The sequence below is a fragment of the Sorex araneus genome, chromosome 2 (genome assembly GCF_027595985.1).
Source record: "Sorex araneus isolate mSorAra2 chromosome 2, mSorAra2.pri, whole genome shotgun sequence".
NCBI classification, from domain to species: Eukaryota; Metazoa; Chordata; class Mammalia; order Eulipotyphla; family Soricidae; genus Sorex; species Sorex araneus.
Window position 1 is genome coordinate 345,670,450 of NC_073303.1, and position 18,172 is coordinate 345,688,621.

Here is an 18,172-nt window from a genome sequence, read left to right on the forward strand (position 1 = left end):
GTTTGGCTCAGCTTAGATCCGTTGTTGTTCGGGGTGAGAGAAGTGACCCGACCTTCAGAATTCAAAGCTCCCTATAGGAAAAGAGGTTGGCATGGGGAGCCTGGCAGGAAGCCAGGAAAGAAGGAAACGAGGTGTCCAGAGCACGCATTTCCCCTCTGGCTGGGGAAGGCAGCGCTGCTCATGCCTTTGTAGGTCACGAGATCCTGATCAAACGAGGATGCCTGGGGCCCACTGCCAGCATCAGGTCTAATGTGTGGCACAGGACTCAACATTTTCTTTCTTTCTTTTTTTTTTAATTTTTAAAAAATTTTATTGAATCACTGTGAGATAGTTATAAGCTTTCATGTTTGGGTTACAATCTCACAATGATCAAACATCCATCCCTCCAGCAGTGCACAATTCCCCACCACCAATATCCCAGATATACCCCCCTTTCCCACCCTCCCCCTGCCTCCATGGCAGACAATATTCCCCATACTCTCTCTCTACTTTTGGGCATTATGGCTTGCAACACAGAGAGGTCATCATGTTTGGTCCATCATCTACTTTCGGCATGCATCTTCCATCCCGACTGGTTCCTCCAGCCATCATTTTCTTAGTGGTCCCTTCTCTGTTCCATCTGCCTTCTCCCCTCCACTCATGAAGCAGTCTTCCAGCTATGGGGCAATCTCCCTGGCCCTTGTATCTACTGTACTTGGGTGTCAGCCTCATGTGATGTTATTTTATAAGGAGTCAACATTTTCACAGCCTCAGGTAACCCTCTCAGGGTTCATGGCACACACCCCAGGCAAATCTAAGAGGCCAGAGGAACAGAAACCAGGGTCCCCCTTAGGGGACACAAACTGGGTTTCATGTCAAGCCAGGCTTTGTAGAGGTCGGACCTGTAGGCACTTAGGGTGTGTCTTGCAGCTGTCATCAGACATAATTTCCCTGTACCCTAGTCCCCAAGCCCCCCGACACACACACACACACACACACACACACACACACACACACACACACACACACTGGGGGGCTTTCATGGAAAAGAAGTAGAGTAGACCTGACCCATTCCATTTCTAGCAAAAGTGAGGTGGGTGTTTTCCTGGGCTGGAGAGACAGTAGGGACCTTGGAAGCTTCTGTTCTTGTTAAACTTCCACGTCACAGTGCATTTCAAAGTAATAACCCTGGAGCAATATCAGTGTCACATGTTAGAAAAACAAGTTCCTGGGTGCCAACCCAGATTAGATAAATCAGACCCTTTGGGTGTGGGGGCTCCCTGTGTCCCAGTAATGCTCCAGGAGATTCTGACCAGGCTCATGCTGGAGGCGCTCTGCCCAGAACAGACCCCCACCTCACTGCCTGAAGCTCCTTCCCACCATGCAGGGGGAGGAAGCTGTTCCCCAGCCCCCTCCTGCTCTCACCTAGTTATTGGGGACGTGCTGAGTGACAAAGAGACAAAAGAAAGCGAGGTTCCGGGCAGCTGCCACCTGCCTGGCAAGCTGCTCTCCCAGCTTTGTTTTGCTTTTTCTCTAAGTCTAAAGAGGGGTGCAGGAGGGACTGTTCCTCTGAAATGAAGGGGACTCAGGTGTCTAATCCCCCAAAGCAATGGCATGCCCTAGGACTTGCTTTCCCATCCTCCAAAAGGCCAAGGATGGGGCTCAGAGAGGCTCAGGACCTAAGTCCACTCTCCTCCTGGCCCAGGAGCTCTTCCTCCCCTGGTGGGAGGCAGAGACAAACACAATGTTTCTGGAGGCGGCTTTGATTAGTGGAGCAGCCACCGATACCGAGATACTGAGTCCTTCGGGAGGAGCACTGATGCTGGTATACCCCCTGTAAAACTGGGTTGACACTGTGCAGTCAGCAGTGCAGGCTGCTCTCAAAGAACCATTCAGGGCAGCTGATATCAATATCAGATGTGTGTGTGTGTGTGTGTGTGTGTGTGTATGTGTGTGTTTGTCTTGATTGTGGGGACACATAAGACAGGTTAATTCGGAGCTGGAGACAGGGTGAGGACGAAGTCCAATGTGACAAAATGAGTTACTCTGCTCTTTCTTGTTCAGCCCCAACTTTGGACCTCCTCCAAGCATTCTGACCAAAGAAAATGGCTGGCCTGCTCTCAAGAAGGAGTCGCTGGGCTCAGGAATAATCCAGCCCTGCCTGAGGATTCACTGTTGTCTCTAGTCATGTTATGAGGAGAGTCCGCAACTTTGAAGCAAAAGTTTGACGGACTCACTTGTGTTAAATTAAAAGCACAATTTCATATTTTCTTGTCAAACATCTTGAGGCAACAAATGAAGCATAATTTAATTCAACAGGAAATATCACACTTGGAGGGAAAACACAGAAGGAATTTAAAAAAAAAAGAAAAAGAAAAACAGCCCTTAAATTAAAGCCAAACATTCTTTCCAAGGCACAGCACTGACATTTCCAGATTGACAGCAGAATGAGTTTGTTTCCATGAAACAAAATCATGAGTCCAAAATCTGCCTTTGAAACAGTTTCCCACGTCATCTCCATTTCTTAAGGTTCAGGGAACGATGCTTGTGGCCTTTCTCAAGGCCAGGTAGCCAGTGATGACATCCGATGGCAGTCTCCGAATGTAGGAAAACTCTTCAATGGTGCTGAACCGCAGCTTGCTCTGGGGGTCGGTATAGTTGGCCTGGGTGGGAAATGAACACAGGAGAAAGTTGCTGGTGCTGATGGTGATATTTTAAAATCAAGTTTAAAGGCAGTTTTCTATTTTGCTGAAAGTGAAATATATCTTTATTATGTCTCACTCTGTCACCAAGAACACTAAATTGCTCAATTTGGTTACACCTCATTTATCTTCCTAGGTTTAAGAAATTCTTCAGGGTATGAACAGGAGGAAGAGAAATAACCACATCTTAGTCTATTCTTCTTGGTGCCTCAAGAGCTACAATAAAGCCAAGATGAATTTATGATCACCATCCCTCCCTGACTTCAAACTCCCACTTGACTCAGACAATGTTCCAGCCGCACCTTTGCAGGTACAGGGCATACCCCTTTCTCCGGATTACCCCACCTGCACCAGGGACACACACTCTATGGCACTCAAATGGTTCACTGGGCTACACTGCAGAGCTGAACTAGCCAGACACACCCCACTTCCACCAGAAGGGCTGGCCACCCCACAGTGACATGGCCATTTGTAAGGCTATGTGTAATTCCGATCATGCCAGACCCAGCATATCTTGCTGGCAAGTCCTCAGTCTGTTTCCAACTATGCTGGTTCTGGGTCCCTCCTACCCAGGCCACTTCAACCAGTAGTCACCTGTTCATCCCCAAAGTCATATCATTTTGGAGGTCTTATTTGCCTCTTCAAAGGATGTCAGGAACCTGTTCTCACTTTTCTGTCACTACAGATACTTCCTGTGGAGTGTGCATCTCTCATGTGTATGATCTGCACGACTCTCTGGTTAAGGCATGAGCCATATGTTCAATGACCCAGAAACTCTCCGCTCTTCATCTTCTTAGCACTATGTCCTCCCTCCTATTGCGGCCCTTCAGTCAGCATTCGCGTTGGTACAACGGACAATGAATGAAGGCACGCAGCAAATGGATGACCGAGACCACCGCACAAATGACAACCTGCTTCCCACTGACATATCAAAATCTTTTGATCTGTTTTCCCTATGCAAGGCAGAGAAAACAATTCACTTATTATATGTTTCATGCCACAGGATTCCTCAGATTTCTGAGACAGAAAACATGAGGGTGAATCACTTTGAGCATCTTTAAAAACCATTAAAGTCTAGACAGATAATGTCCAATTACTTGAGTGTGGACTGTCTGCTCCAATGCTGATCATCTCTGAGGACCCAGACTCTCAACAATGGTGTGATTTAACAGGGAGGGGAGGCTCACTGAACAGGCACCAGGCGGGCGGGACTTACTCATAGGTTTCTCATACACCACAGTCTTTTATTCTGCTACTGCGGACTCCCTAAGGTACTTAACTTCTGTGTCAGGAAAATGAAAATATCCCTTAAAACCAATGAAAGCTCCCTATGAAATAAAACTTTAATCTATGTGCTTAATCTTGAGCTTGCCTTTTTATGTCGTTTCCTTTAATGATAGTAATACAAAGGAAAAGCAGCAAGTCTCTTTTGTGGGCTGTTGGCCATGAGGCATGTAGACAAACTTACTGGCAGGGAAGGCTGGAGAGCAGGCAAGCACATCTGGGTTTGATCTGCTAGTCTTCATATACTACCCAGCCTGCTCCTGGCACCATTTCTATAGTTGCCTCATCCCCACCAACAAACTGTGCTGAACTGATCCACCCAAGTGGAGTGGACTTATTTATTCCATTTACTCCAGTGCCAACAGACAGCTGAATAAAATAATGTGGACCACAGAGATACTATAACACGGAGAGGGGGGCAGAAGGGGATGGGCGGCAGTGGGGCGGCAAAGTCACCAACAAAGACTTGTAGACCCTGTAGCTGACCTAGTACTGAGTCAAAGGGAAGGCACAAGTGACATCCAGAGCCGAACTGCATCCCTCTACCTGAATGAAATGGAGGTCACCATCCCATAGTGCTGGCAGCAAAAGGTTTAAGGTATTCCTTGCTGCAGATTTCACAGAGTTCACTGCATCTGCCCTGCCCCCCAGGTACAATACTTTTTGTAGCTTTGTTTCCAGGGCTAAACATAGGTGCCTTAGAGGAAAAGTCATATGGCTGGCTGGGAACAGGTGGGGCACTGCAAACATAGTTTGACTTATTTGTTCATTATGTAACCTTAAATTATACAAGTAACAGATGAACAAATTTTTCTTTTAAAAAAAGGAAAGAAAATATGGGCCTGGAGCATAGGGTAGGGCGTTTGCCTTGCATGCTGCTGACCCAGGTTTGATCCCCAGCATCCCATATGGTCCTCTGAGCACTGCCAGGAGTAATTCCTGAGTACAGAGCCAGAAGTAGTAACCCTTAAGCATTGCCAGGTGTAATGAAAGAAAGAAAGAAAGAAAGAAAGGAAGGAAGGAAGAAAGAAAGAAAGAAAGAAAGAAAGAAAGAAAGAAAGAAAGAAAGAAAGAAAGAAAGAAAGAAAGAAAGAAAGAAAGAAAGAAAGAAAGAAAGAAAAAGATTATGAGTAAGACTTAAGTTCCTTTGACACCCTCATCCTTCCCCTGAGGAAATCACTGCTAGGTAGGCACTGTCCAGACCCTGTTTATAAGCATTCTTATATATAACACAGCACAGCAGCAACTGCCCGAGATTTTTTTTTCAGTGTGCTAATGCTTATTTTCATAGTACCATATGTTCAAGCTGCCCTCCCCTTTCGGTAAACAATATTTTAGTATGTTTACCCATGTTTTACCACTGAGCTCACAGAATAGTATGAAAGCACCATTGATTAACCTCTATGTTGTTTCCAATATTCTTCCCAAACAAACAGTCTTTCATTCTGCATGACAGGAATATAAAGGAAAAGCAGAAAGCATTCCTTGGGCATACACACTCTTTCTCTAGGGAGTGTTGTCTAGCTTGAAAGCAGATTTGCTGGGTCATAGGAATTTGCTTTCTTGTCTCAACAGTGTCAAATCATTCTCCAAAGAAGCTTTACCAAGGTACATTCCCACCTAAGACAACAGTGTAAGAGACTATTTCACTGTGTTGATGACACTGTATATAACCAAATGGTTTAATTCTCTCCTATTGGTTAGTGTTTATCCTATCAGTCAGCTTGAATATCTACTTACTGGCCATCTGTACTTTCTCCTTATAACTGTTGATTTATGTTCTTTTAGCTGATTCTTCTGTGGGATGTCTTTCAATGATTGAGTTCTTTATATATTCAGAGTATCTTAATACTAAATTTTTTCAAGTGCATATAAGTACAGTGGGGGTAAGGGTTTTAGGTTACATATAACATGGTTAAGTCCTGTGCAAGTGGGCTGAACACTCCAGATCTATTCTCGCAACCATTCTGGAAGACAGAATTTCAACATTGTTTCACTATATCGACCAGGCTGTCTTCTTTCTAGGTTCTCAAGGAATCAGTTCCCTTACTTTTTCTAGCTTATATAAGCAATGCACATTCTTTCCACACATGCTGAGAGGTTTCTCTTCCTTCAGATTCAAAGTAGTACTGTATTTCTTTGCCAATGTACTTCTTCCTTTTCCACTTTTAAGAAGCCTTGTGATTATCTGAGACCTATCTAAATGACCCACAAAACCACCTAATTCTTATCCACCTAGATTAGCAACCTTAATTCTATCTGCAATCAAAACTCCTTTGACAGGTAATGAACTCCAAGGACTAGGGGCTGAACATCTTTCAGGTCATCACTGCCTACCACAGTGCCATAAAAAGATCTAAAAAATTTTAAAGACTTAAATATGTTCTGGATTATCACAGAATTAAGAGAGAAATCAACAATAGAATATCTTAAAATTCTAAAATGTGTATTTATTAGCTGAAAATAACCCACTGATTAGAAAGTAGAGAACCCAGTAAAAATAAAGAGTCAAAGGGGCCAATGAAATAGTAAACATAGGGGTTAAGGTAACTTGTCTGGCATGCCACTGACCCCAGTTCATATCTCTGGGGCCAGATATGGTCTCCCAAGTTCAACTCCAGATCATTTCTGAGCAAAGAGCCAGGAATAACCCCTGAGCTCGGCCAGGTGTGACTGGGGGGTTGGGAGGGAGGAGAGGGGGAAAACAAAAAACACAAACTTTGTGAGAAAATTAAAGCAGTACTTACTGGAGATAAATGCTCACATTAGAAAGAAAGTGAGGGGCTGGAGCAATAGCACAGCAGGTAGGGCGTTTGCCTTGCACGTGGCTGACCCGGGTTCGATTCTCAGTATCCCATATGGTCCCCTGAGCACCACCAGGAGTAATTCCTGAATGCAAAGCCGGGAGTAACCCCTGAGCATTGCCGGGTGTGACCCAAAAAGCCAAAAAAAAAAAAAAAGTGAGGAGATCTTGCCAGCAGAGAAACAGCCTAGCATCACATCTCCAAAAGGGCATGATGCTGCTGAGGCTTCCCAGGCAGAAGGTCCAGGCTGAGGACTTTGGGGCCTTCTTGAAATGGAGGTGGACACATTCCCCTTTCTGCCTGAAGGCACAGCCGCCCACAGCCATATGTGACACCCTATGTCTTGGAAACAGCCCAGCTCCACAACTGAACCTCATCAAAATCCCAAGCCACCAAATTTGTTCCAGATCTATAGTTTGTAGACTACGAGGCCTCAGACCTCAAAATTTCATAGTACTGTCAGCCCAGTAGGATCTGAGTAAATCTGACTGGAAAGTTGCATAGAAGACCACCAAGCTCAGTGAGCCTAAATAATAACATAGAAGGATCAACTAGCATTAACCAGCGCGGTAGATCCTCATACAATGACTTTAGTAACATCATTGTGAGATATAACGATTATCACAAATTGACTCGTATTGGTCCAAGTTTTGATAATTCCATTTGCTCTTGTGTTATAAGAACAATATGAAGAAAATTTATCTGTGTTTGCAAGGAGGCAGGCTTGGATAGTGGGAAGGGAACTGGAGCCATTGGTGGATGGATGGTCACACTGGTGGTGGGAATGGTGTTGGAACACTTAACGCCTGAAACAACTGTATTAGGAAGAATTTGGTAAATCATGGTGTTATAATAAAAAAATTTTTACAAAAGAAAGGAAGTGATTACTGAAGTAATCTAAGTTTGCACATTATCAAAGTAGATTAAAAAAAGTCAATTTAAATAAAGGAAGCAAAAGAAGAAAATAACAAAGAATAGGATATAAAGTAAAACTGGAGCTGGAAAAATAGCCCAATAGTCTGGAGAATATACTTTGCAAGTTAGACACCCACATTTGATGCCTGGTACTGCATGGTCCTCTGAGCACTTCCAGGAATGATTTTCAAGCACTAAGAAACTCCAGAGCACCCATGAGTGTGACCCAAAAACCAAAAAGAAAAAGAAAACAAACTGAGACTGGAGAGTAGGCAGGGTACTTGTCTTTCATGTGGCTGAGCTGGATTTAATCCCCGACACTTACTCCATATGGTCCCATATGCACTACCAGGAGTGAGCACAGAGACAAAAGTAAGCCAGACACTGCCCATTGTGCACGCCTCCCCCCCCCCCAAAAAAAAAAAAAAGAAAAAGAAAAACATAAAAATCAGTAAAACCAAAATTCTCTCTTTGGAAAGTAAGTAATTATTGAAAACACCTTAGCTTTATTATAGGGATTAAGGCGCTTTCCTTGCATATGGTTGATCCTGGTTGATCCCCTATACCAAATATGTTCCAACCCCTGCCCCCCACCCCTGCAGCACAGAGCCAGGAGTAGGCCCTGAGCTCAGCCAAATGTGGCCCCCAAAGGAAAAAATATTAAATTAAGGCTAGTACAACTAATCCTTACAGTGAGAATAGGCAAATACCCCAAATAGTTCTCTACTCCAAAGTTCAACAGCTGGAAATAAAAACATATCAACTCCCAGAAAGACACAAATGACTGAAGCTCAATCAGAAGAAATAGATAACATAGCTTATCCTACAGCGCTGAAAGAAACTAACCATATTTTAACCTTTCAAAAAAAAGAAAACAAAAAATGAAAACTCTTGGTCTGAACAGTGACATTGAAGAATTCTTCCAAATATTTTATGATAAGCAAAGAGGAGGGAATATTTCCCAGACCATCATATGAGCCAGCATTTTATTATTGCCCAATTCAAACATAATAATTTTTAAGAAAAGAAAATTGGCAGTCAGTATCTATGACCACTGATATAAAGTCTGCAACAAAAATATTAGAAAATCAAGTCCAGCAACATACAAAAAAGATAATATGATATCACCCATGGGGTTTATCCCAGGAATGCAGTGATGACTAATCATCTAAATTTACTGAATATAATTCTCCATTTTAACAGAGAAAATAAGAAATCTCATATAACCATCTCAATAAATGTAGTAAAAAGCATGAATATAAAATAAAACAAGGAAATACCACTGCACACCTATTAGAAGGGGAAAACCAGAAAACCACAATATTAATGCTGGCACGGAAGCAGAGAAACAAAAATCTTGTTCATTGCCGGTGGCAATGGAAAACGGTACAGCACATTTAAAGGACATTTTCAATTCCTCCAAGCCAAAGATACACTCACCCTATGACCCAGCAATCTCATAATGAGGAATTTACTCAAATGAATTAAGAACTTATATTCAGACAAAAACTTGTATAAGAGGTTTATGGCAGAGCTTTACCAAGCTCACCCCAAACTGGCAATGACCCAGATGTCTTTCTACAAGTGAATGGATAAAGTGTGGCAAATTATAAAATGGAATACTACATTAACAAGATTAACATTAACTAATATCAACAAAAACATAAACTAATAATAACAAGAACAATTGATTCATAAACAGCACAAACTAATTTTAAATATGTTTTTCTAAGTGAAAGCCCCCAAAGGCTACGCATCGAATGATTCGGTTAATACCACATTTTGAGGGTCTGGAGCGATAGCACAGTGGGTAGAGCGTTTGTCTTGCACGCGGTCAACTGGGTTCGATACCCAGCATCGCATATGGTCCCCAAGCACCGCCAGGAATAATTCCTGAGTGCAGAGCCAGAAGACACCCGAGTATCGCTGGGTGTGACCCAAATAGAAAAAAAAAAAATCTGAAAATGGTAAAACTACAAGGGCAAAAACCAGGTCTGTGACTATCAGGTGCTTGGGATGAGGTAGTCTGTTAAGCGGCCATACAAGAACATTTTTAGAGTGACTAGTTCTGTACAGCACTAAGGTGGTAAGGTACATGACTACATATTTTGAAAAACCCACAGAATTGTTAATCACAGAATGAACTTTACCACAGGCAAATGATAAAGAAAAACCAACCAGGGGGCAGGGGAATTTAGCACGGACTGCTGACTGTGATAAAAGACAACATATTACAGAGGCATGGTACAGCTTCTGAAGGAGGTAAAAGAAAATGGAGCTCACAAGTGCCTTTTTTGTTTTAGGGCCATACCCAGCGATGCTCAGGGCTTACTCCTGGCTCCGTGCTTAGGGCCTGGAATTACTCCTGGTGGCGCCTGCAGGGACCATATGGGGTGTTGATGATTGAGCTCAGGTTGGCCATGTGAAAGACAAGTGCTCAACCAGCTGTATTATCATTCTGGCCCCTGCCCAAGTATCTTTAAAAAACACTATTTTTATAGAGGCCATTCCCAATAGCACTTTGTTCTGAGGTCCAGGGACCACTCCCCATGACATCTGTTCTATTTGTGTAGGCTTGATGATTCAGTGCTCAGTTTGGGTGAAGTGGGACTGCCCTGCAGTGCTGGGGGGCACCAAAGGCTGCACACCCAATGGTGCTGAGTGGTCCCAGGAATAACCTCAGGGCCCCCACCCTCTTAAGCCATATCCCAGGCCCCTCCTTTCATTAAGCTTGTCCCACCTCCCTTGTTGTAGTTCAGCATCACTTTAACTCATGAACTTACGGGTCTATGTAAAAAATGTTGTGGTAAATTCTAAGTCAGTATGTGCTCCCCGGAGAAAAAAACAAAACACACAACTAATTTGGAGAATGTAACTAGCACTATTTAAAAATATATACAAGAACTCAAATTTCCTCAATGTAAAAATGTGTGTTTTTCCAAAAGGAGAGAGAGAGCAAAAGGGAATGCCCTGCCACAGAGGTGGGGTGAGAGGAGGGGAAACAGAGTGGGGATGGTGGTAAGGATACTAGGACCATTGGTGGTGGAAGATGGGCACTGGAGGAGGGATGGATAATTGACCATTGTATGACTGAAATGTAAGCATGGAAGTTTGTAAGTCTGTAACTGAACCTCATGGTGATTCACTAATAAAAAAAAATTTTTTTTAAACGTGTTTTTCTTGATCATTTTTTGTTAAAGATGTTGGGAACATCAATTTTCATAAAGATATGAAGCATTTAATGTGTGTAAATGAGTTTTAAAAAGTGAAGCGATGCATGATCTCTAAAGACAGAAGAAAGAGCCATCTTTCAAATTTACTAATGATGAAACAAGAGTAAAGCAAGCTGAAAGGGTCTTTATGGGGTGCGTATTTCTTTTCCACTATGAAAAGAAGGAAATAGGGCATGCATGCCAGCTCACAGCCTTTGTGCCCAGCTATGCTAGTGGTCCTGAAACTGCTCCCCAGAAGCACTTTGGAACTCATTAGAGTAAGCACTGAAGAGATCAGAGGAGCAGACCCATAGGGGGCTAGAGAGGAGTTAGTTGAACTCAAAAATTTTATAAAATTTTTCACTGGAAAAGGTTTTTTTTTTTCTTTAGATTTTTGGGTCACACCAGGCAATGCACAAGGGTTACCCCTGGCTTTGCTCAGGAATTACTCCTGGAGGTACTCGGGGGACCATATGGGATGCTGGGAATTGAACCCGCATGCAAGGCAAACGCCCTACCCACTGTACTATCGCTCTAGCCTTGGAAAAGGTTTTACTGCTTAAAAGTAGGTTTCAAAAGCACTACCTTTACCATAGTACCATTTTAGAGAAAATTTTAAAAATGTTTCAAATACACCTCCAAAATGCAGGACAATGTCAACAGAGAAAGAGCCCTTTCTTTCATGTTATCTCACATGATTGACAAGCAAAGGATGGGGAAAGGGTACTCGGATCCCAACCTGCTGGAGCAATCCTCCCTGGAAAGGCCTAGATGGATAGATACCCACATATGGAACAAGCGCTGGAAAGTTCCAGCACAAACCCAACTCATCATATACAGGCTCCAGAAGGATCAGTGGTGACAAACATTCTACCCCGTCTTAAATAAACATTGCTGAGAAATTTTTTTCATTTCGATGTTAGAAGATAAAGACACAGTTATTATACTTACAAGGAGACCTGAAACATCAGAATACTTCTTGGCTGGTTTAAAGGATGGCGGAGCATCAATACTGAAGTCTGGTGGGGTGCGGGAGGGACGGGAGGGAGAAGAAAAGTACAGAATTTAGCTACCTTTAAAACATTCAAATGCCTTTCCCCCCCACTTCCTAAAAGACTGTTTGACCATACTCCCGAAATTTTACTTGGTGGCTAAATCCTCAGGTTTCTCTGGGGAAATGATGCACATGCTCCAGACTAAGCAGCTCCAGATCTGGCTCTGCCCTCTCCCCAGGGCACCCTGCCCCTGCAGAACCACAGAACCTCATCTGCCCACAAGTTACTCTGGACTCAGGCTGCCTGGGCTGACGGTGATGAGATGTCAAACGACCAATTAATTACATCTCCGCTTCGAGTTACAAGAATGCCCACACCCAAAACTCTCTGGTTCATATGTCACCATCTGAGTCACCCATAAAAGGTGTACAGTGGGAAAGGAAATGGTGAGAGTTCTGAAACTCTCCTTTCTAATGAAGCTGAACAGAACATATATCTGTGTAAAATATACAGATTAGTTATTTGTAAAAAAAAAAAAAAAGCATAAAGCACTTACTCTGAAAACCTCTAGCTCAGAGTAAAACAGAGTTGGCATTTAAGTTGATTTTCAGAAACCTCCTAGGCAATCTTGTCTTGGAAACAAAATTAAAAAGTAAATTTTTTAATAAAAAGTAAGGGGCTGGGGATGGAGCGATAGCAGAGTGGGTAGGGCGTTTGCCTTGCACACGGCCGACCCGAGTTCGATTCCCAGTATCCCATATGGTCCCACAAGCACCGCCAGGAGTAACCCCTGTGCATCACTGGGTGTGACCCCAAAAAAATAATAATAATAATAAGGGGCTAGAGTGATAGCACAGCAGATAGGGCGTTTGCCTTGCACGCAGCCAACCTGGGTTTGATTCTTTCGCCCCTCTCGGAGAGCCCGGCAAGCTACCAAGTATCTTGCCCTCACAGCCGAGCCTGGCAAGCTATCCGTGGCATATTCGATATGCCAAAAACAGTAACAAGTCTCACAATGGAGACCTTACTGGTGCCTGCTCGAAAAAATGGATGAGCAATGGGATGACAGTAACAGTGACAAGGAACTGGAGCGATAGTATAAAAGGTAGGGCATTTGCCTTATACTCAAAGGACCCCGGGTTCAATCCCCAGCACCACATATAGTATCCCAAGCCCCTCCAGGAGTGATTCTTAAGTGCAGTCAGGAATAAGCCCTGAGCATTTCCAGGTGTGGCCTCAAAACAAAAACAAACCTTTTTTTTTTTTCCCCTGAGCTGGGGATATGACTCAAGTGGTAAAGCAGATGTCTAGCAGTGTGAGGCCCTCAATTCAATCCCTGTGAATATGGCACCACATAGTCCCTGTGAGGTATGGCCTTGGGGCCCCTAAGCACTGTGACTCCTATAAAAGAAGGTCGGGACATAACTCAAGAAGCAGAGCATATGCACAACATATGTAGCCCTGAGTTAAATCCCTGGCACTGTATGCCCTCCCTGCCCCCACCCAGACCCTCCAGGTGTAGCCCTGGTGATTTCCAAGCATGGCTGGGTTAGAAATGCCAGGAATGGCCCCAAAGGTCAAGCAATGCAGGGCTCAGCTCTGACAAAAGCAACCCCATTTTTAAAAAAAGGGGTTGGGGGTAGAGAGATAATACAGCTGGCAGGGCACTTGCCTTGTATGTGGCTGACCCAAGTTAGGTTCCCAGCACACCGTATGGGTCCCCGAGCACCGTCAAGAGTGATCCCTGAGTACAGAGCCACAAGTAAGCCCTGAGTACAGCCAGTGTGGCCAAAAATCAAAAATGTTTATCTGACAGAAACACGAATGTTTCTCCAGATTAAAATGTTAAAAAAGACTGAAAATCCCACATCCATGACAATAAGCAGACTCAACTCAGACACACTTACAAGGTACACATACATAAACTCCCTATATTGATGTCACTATAAAATTTCCAAGCTAAAAAGTTTCCTAAAATAATGCAAACATAATAAAGCAATGCAGGTTTATTTAAAAAAAAAAAGTGCTTGGTTTGAACATTATAAACACAGAGCTCACAGTTAGGATCGTTCAGTTGCCATGGCAACGCCCTTTCAGAAGCAAGGATTTGTTTCAGGTTCTTCCAGGTTCTATTCTTCTTGCCAGCTACTGCACCACCATGGCCAGAGTGCTTGAATTAAAAGCATGGATCAGAAGGAACAAAAAAATCAGTGGAGACAGCCACTTCAGAAGTTTATATTTATTCTTATTCATAACTGTAAGATGCCACTTATTCTGTCAGCAATCATTTGCACTCCTGACTTTTTAAGTATTAAACATTTTAACTTTTCTTTAAAAAAAAAAAAAGCTTTTGTATTGTCAAACCCTGAGTTATTTGGTCATGAAGTGGAAATACAAGGTTATTTTACAGATGTACATAAAACACCACACTTTTCCTGGATCTAACATTGTAGAAATCACTCAATTATAGAATTTCACATAACTTTAAAATTAATTTATTATAAAGTTAGGTTGTAACTTAGGACCCTATCGTTAAACTACCTTTTGAAGGCAAGTTTCTGCCTTGTAAAATGCCAACAGTCCCAGAATACCCAAGGAAGTCTCAATCGTGGCATGGCAAGCCTTCTGGAAACCTTATTTTTCTTCCTCTTTGTACTATGAAGATGACAAAATGAAAAACTAATACCAAAATCTGTCTCAGACATTGGCAATAAGGTATTTTCAAAACTAATTAATGAAAAATAAATATTTTATGGTAATTAGAATTGCTATAATTTACTATTTTTCTTGAGAATAAAAGGAAGAAAGAGTAGTTTAATTTCTACTTAAAGTACAATAGTTGAGATTTACTTAAACTAATTGGAAACTTTCCTCTTTAGTTATTTCATATCTCATCTACAACATAAAGAAAGCAAAATGCACATCATGGAAATGACCCACTCTTAAAGTAAACATCTCATTTAAACCCAATCCTTGGGACCTGGTTCTAGAAGATCCACAGAAAGGCTCATCCATCTACCACTCCCACTATGAGAAAGAGGTGGCACAAAATGGATTGCTTACCACAAAGTTGGGGTCCTTAAACGGCAACGGTTTTGCAGCTTTTTCCATTGGTCCTGTGCCAAAATCAGAGGGCACCATTTTGTTCTCACTCATGGCTTCCATGCCGATACCCTTAAATCATAGGAAGAATCATCTGAAGTTAGTTTGTAGTGGGGATTTCATAACTCAGCTCTCAACAAGATCCTCTACAATGTAGAGGGAAGGCATTGTACCAAGAGGCAAAGCAGACTAAGCCTGAGAGCTGGGCTGGAAGCAGCACTGTGTGCAGAAACCAGACGTGAGACGGCCAGGCACCCATCCAACATGCCTCCCAGCACCCCACCCTCACCCCATGAGCAAGCACCGGATAGGATGTCCTACCCAAGCTGGCTCACATAAGCTCCTAAAACCACCATGGGGGCTGGAGTGGGTAGGGTGATAGCTTTGCTCAAGGTTGACTTGGGTTCAATCCCTGACACCTCATTTGGTCCACCATGCCCTGCCACGAGTGATCACTAAGCACAGACACAGGAGTAAGCTCTGAGCACTGCTGGGGGTGGCTCCCAAACCATGTAGCACTTTAGCACTGTTGTCCTATTGTTCATAGATTTGCTTGAGTGGGTACCAGTAATGTCTCCATTGTGAGACTTGTTACTGTTTTTGGCATATCGAACACGCCACAGGTAGCTTGCTGGGCTCTCTGAGTGGGACGGAGGAATCGAACCCGGGTCAGCCGCGTGCAAGGCAAATGCCCTACCACTGTGCTATCGCTCCAGACCTTAACAATAAATAAAAATAAAACCACCTGGCAAGCTACTGAGAGTATCTCTCCCACACAACAGAGCCTGGCAAGCTACCCGTGGCGTATTCAATATGCCAAAAGCAGTAACAAGTCTCACATTGGAGATGATACTGGTGCCCGCTTGAGCCAATCGATGAACAACGAGATGACAGTGACACAGTGAAAACCACCATAAGGTAGGTTCTATTATACCCAGTTTACAGAAAACAAAACTGAGGCTCTGGGGAACAGGTTCAAGGCCACACACTGTTAGGCAGCTGGCTTGAAACAAGTCACGTGAGATCTTAAGCCCCACCACCTCATGACAGATGGTCCCTATTCCTGCCAATCTAATGAAACTGATTCTAAACACAAAGAGATCCAACACCTGGATTAAGGGTCTCATCATTTGGGGAACCCCAGCAAGGGCCCAGGCCCGTATTCTCAAGCACAATATGGGAAAGGAAAACGGAGGAGGAGGAGGAGGAGGAGGCTTGAGAGCACTGAGTCAGCTGAGAGTGCCCTGATAAGTAGGCTGATATGTGTGAAGACAAAAAACCCTTTAAGCTAATGATCACAAAGTAAAAGTTAGTTAAAGACAAAAATCTCTTCCGAGTTTCCAATTTTCCAAATTCCTATCTTCTTGAACGGCAATAAAGATTCTTTATTGCCGTTCGAGAAGATATATATATACCTGATATATATGTGGGCTGGAGCGACAGCACAGCGGAAGGGCATTCGCCTTTCACGCGACCGACCCATGTTCGATTCCTCCGCCCCTCTCGGAGAGCCTGGCAAACTACCGAGAGTATCTCGCCCACACTGCAGAGCCTGTCAATAATACCCTTGGCGTATTGGATATGCCAAAAACAGTAACAATAAGTCTCACAGTGAGAGATGTTACTGGTGCCCACTCGAACAAATCGATGAACAACGGGATGACAGTGATACAGTGATATATATATGTACATGTATATACACACACATACACATATACACATATATAATTTACATACAGTGAAAAGCAAAGATGCTAAATGTAGGTCTCATAAATTTTGCTGAATGTTTACATTGTGTAACCCATGTCTTCAATAAGATATAAAACATTTCCTCATCCCTGAAAGTTCTCACATATCCCTTTCCTAGTCAATATCTTCCACACAGAACAGACAACCACTGTTCTTATTTTAGCCACACCACTTCCCCATGTTCTAGAACTCTTATGACTGGAATCGGATGGCATATGCTGTTGGATTTGATTTCATCTTAGTTTGTAAGGCTTGAATCAGTGGTTTGTTCCTCAATCTGAAACAAACTGTATACTCAGCCTGTATACTCTCTGCAAGGCAGTATGCCACCACACTGATACATCACAATTTCTTTTTCCATTTTCCTGTTGATGGACATGTGGGTTGTTTTTAGTCTTTAGTTAATATTAATAAAGCTGCCGTTAACATTCTGTGCAAGTCTGTGTGAACATGTGTTTTTACTTCTCTTGGGTAAATAGGAATGGAAGGGTTGGGTTAAATTTATGTTTAACTTGATAAGAAATGGCAAAATCATTTTCTTAAATGGCTACATTCTTTAACACTCCCAGCAGCAGTGTGCAAGAATTCTAATGGCAGAGGCTGGAGACTGAGTACAGGAGGAAGGCGCTTGAAGAGAATACTGCTGGCCCTGTTATCAATCCCCAACACTGCATATAGTCTCCTGAGCACAGAGCCTGGAAGAGACCCTGAGCACTACAGGGTGTGAATCAACCCTCTCCCCCAAGAGAGTTCTGACAGAAGACACAGCCACTCCCCCACACAGCATGTCAGCGATGGCAGGGAAGGGGAGTAAGATAGAGGAATCACTTCATCTGCTATAGTAGTTCCCTTAATGGATGTCTTCTCAAACATCTCAGACTCTCTCTTAGGTCTTTCTCTTCATAATCTGGGATCCTTCTTCTCTGTTCACATCAACACTTTTGTGTAGATTGCTCCCCACCCTTGGAGTCTTTCAAAACATTTCTGACTAAGGCCTAACTCAAATGCCAATTATCTAGCAACGAAGAAGCCTCCAATTTCCCATCCATTTCCCACCACCAATTGCCCAAAGAGAAACAGGCCCCGCCCACCCCGTCCTCATTCCCAACTTCCCACAGCCTGTTCCTTCACCCGGCACCTTCCTCAGCCCTCACGTGAAAGGAGACTGTAGCACATACTTTGCTCACTCCATTCTTCACAGCACAGAATCTGAAGCACTTTAAAATGCAAGCTTGGGTCAAGTCTATTAGTGCAACAAACAGGCTAGGCACATGCTTCATATGTGAAGAGATGGGAGTTCGATTCCTGAGCACTGCTGGGAACGATCCCTGAACAGAGAGCCAGGAAAAGCCCCTGTACATCGCTGTATCTCGTCCTAAAACCAAAAACCAAACAACAACAACAACAACAACCAAAAAAACCAAAACCCA

The 18,172-nt window shown here is 43.2% G+C and overlaps 1 protein-coding gene across 3 annotated transcripts in view; it reads right to left on the minus strand.

The window, feature by feature from the left end:
* Positions 1 to 2,262: 2,262 nt before the first annotated feature.
* Positions 2,263 to 18,172, minus strand: part of INO80C (INO80 complex subunit C) — a 31,105-nt gene continuing 15,195 nt past the window's right edge. For all 3 annotated transcript variants that reach the window (XM_004606073.2, XM_055129591.1, XM_055129590.1), the window contains exons 2-5: positions 14,955 to 15,065; positions 13,950 to 14,061; positions 11,848 to 11,915; positions 2,263 to 2,642 (exon numbers count right to left, since the gene is read on the minus strand). In XM_004606073.2, coding sequence (XP_004606130.2) covers positions 2,511 to 2,642; positions 11,848 to 11,915; positions 13,950 to 14,061; positions 14,955 to 15,065 — 423 coding nt within the window. In that variant the 3' untranslated portion in view covers positions 2,263 to 2,510. The remainder of the gene's footprint in view (positions 2,643 to 11,847; positions 11,916 to 13,949; positions 14,062 to 14,954; positions 15,066 to 18,172) is intronic.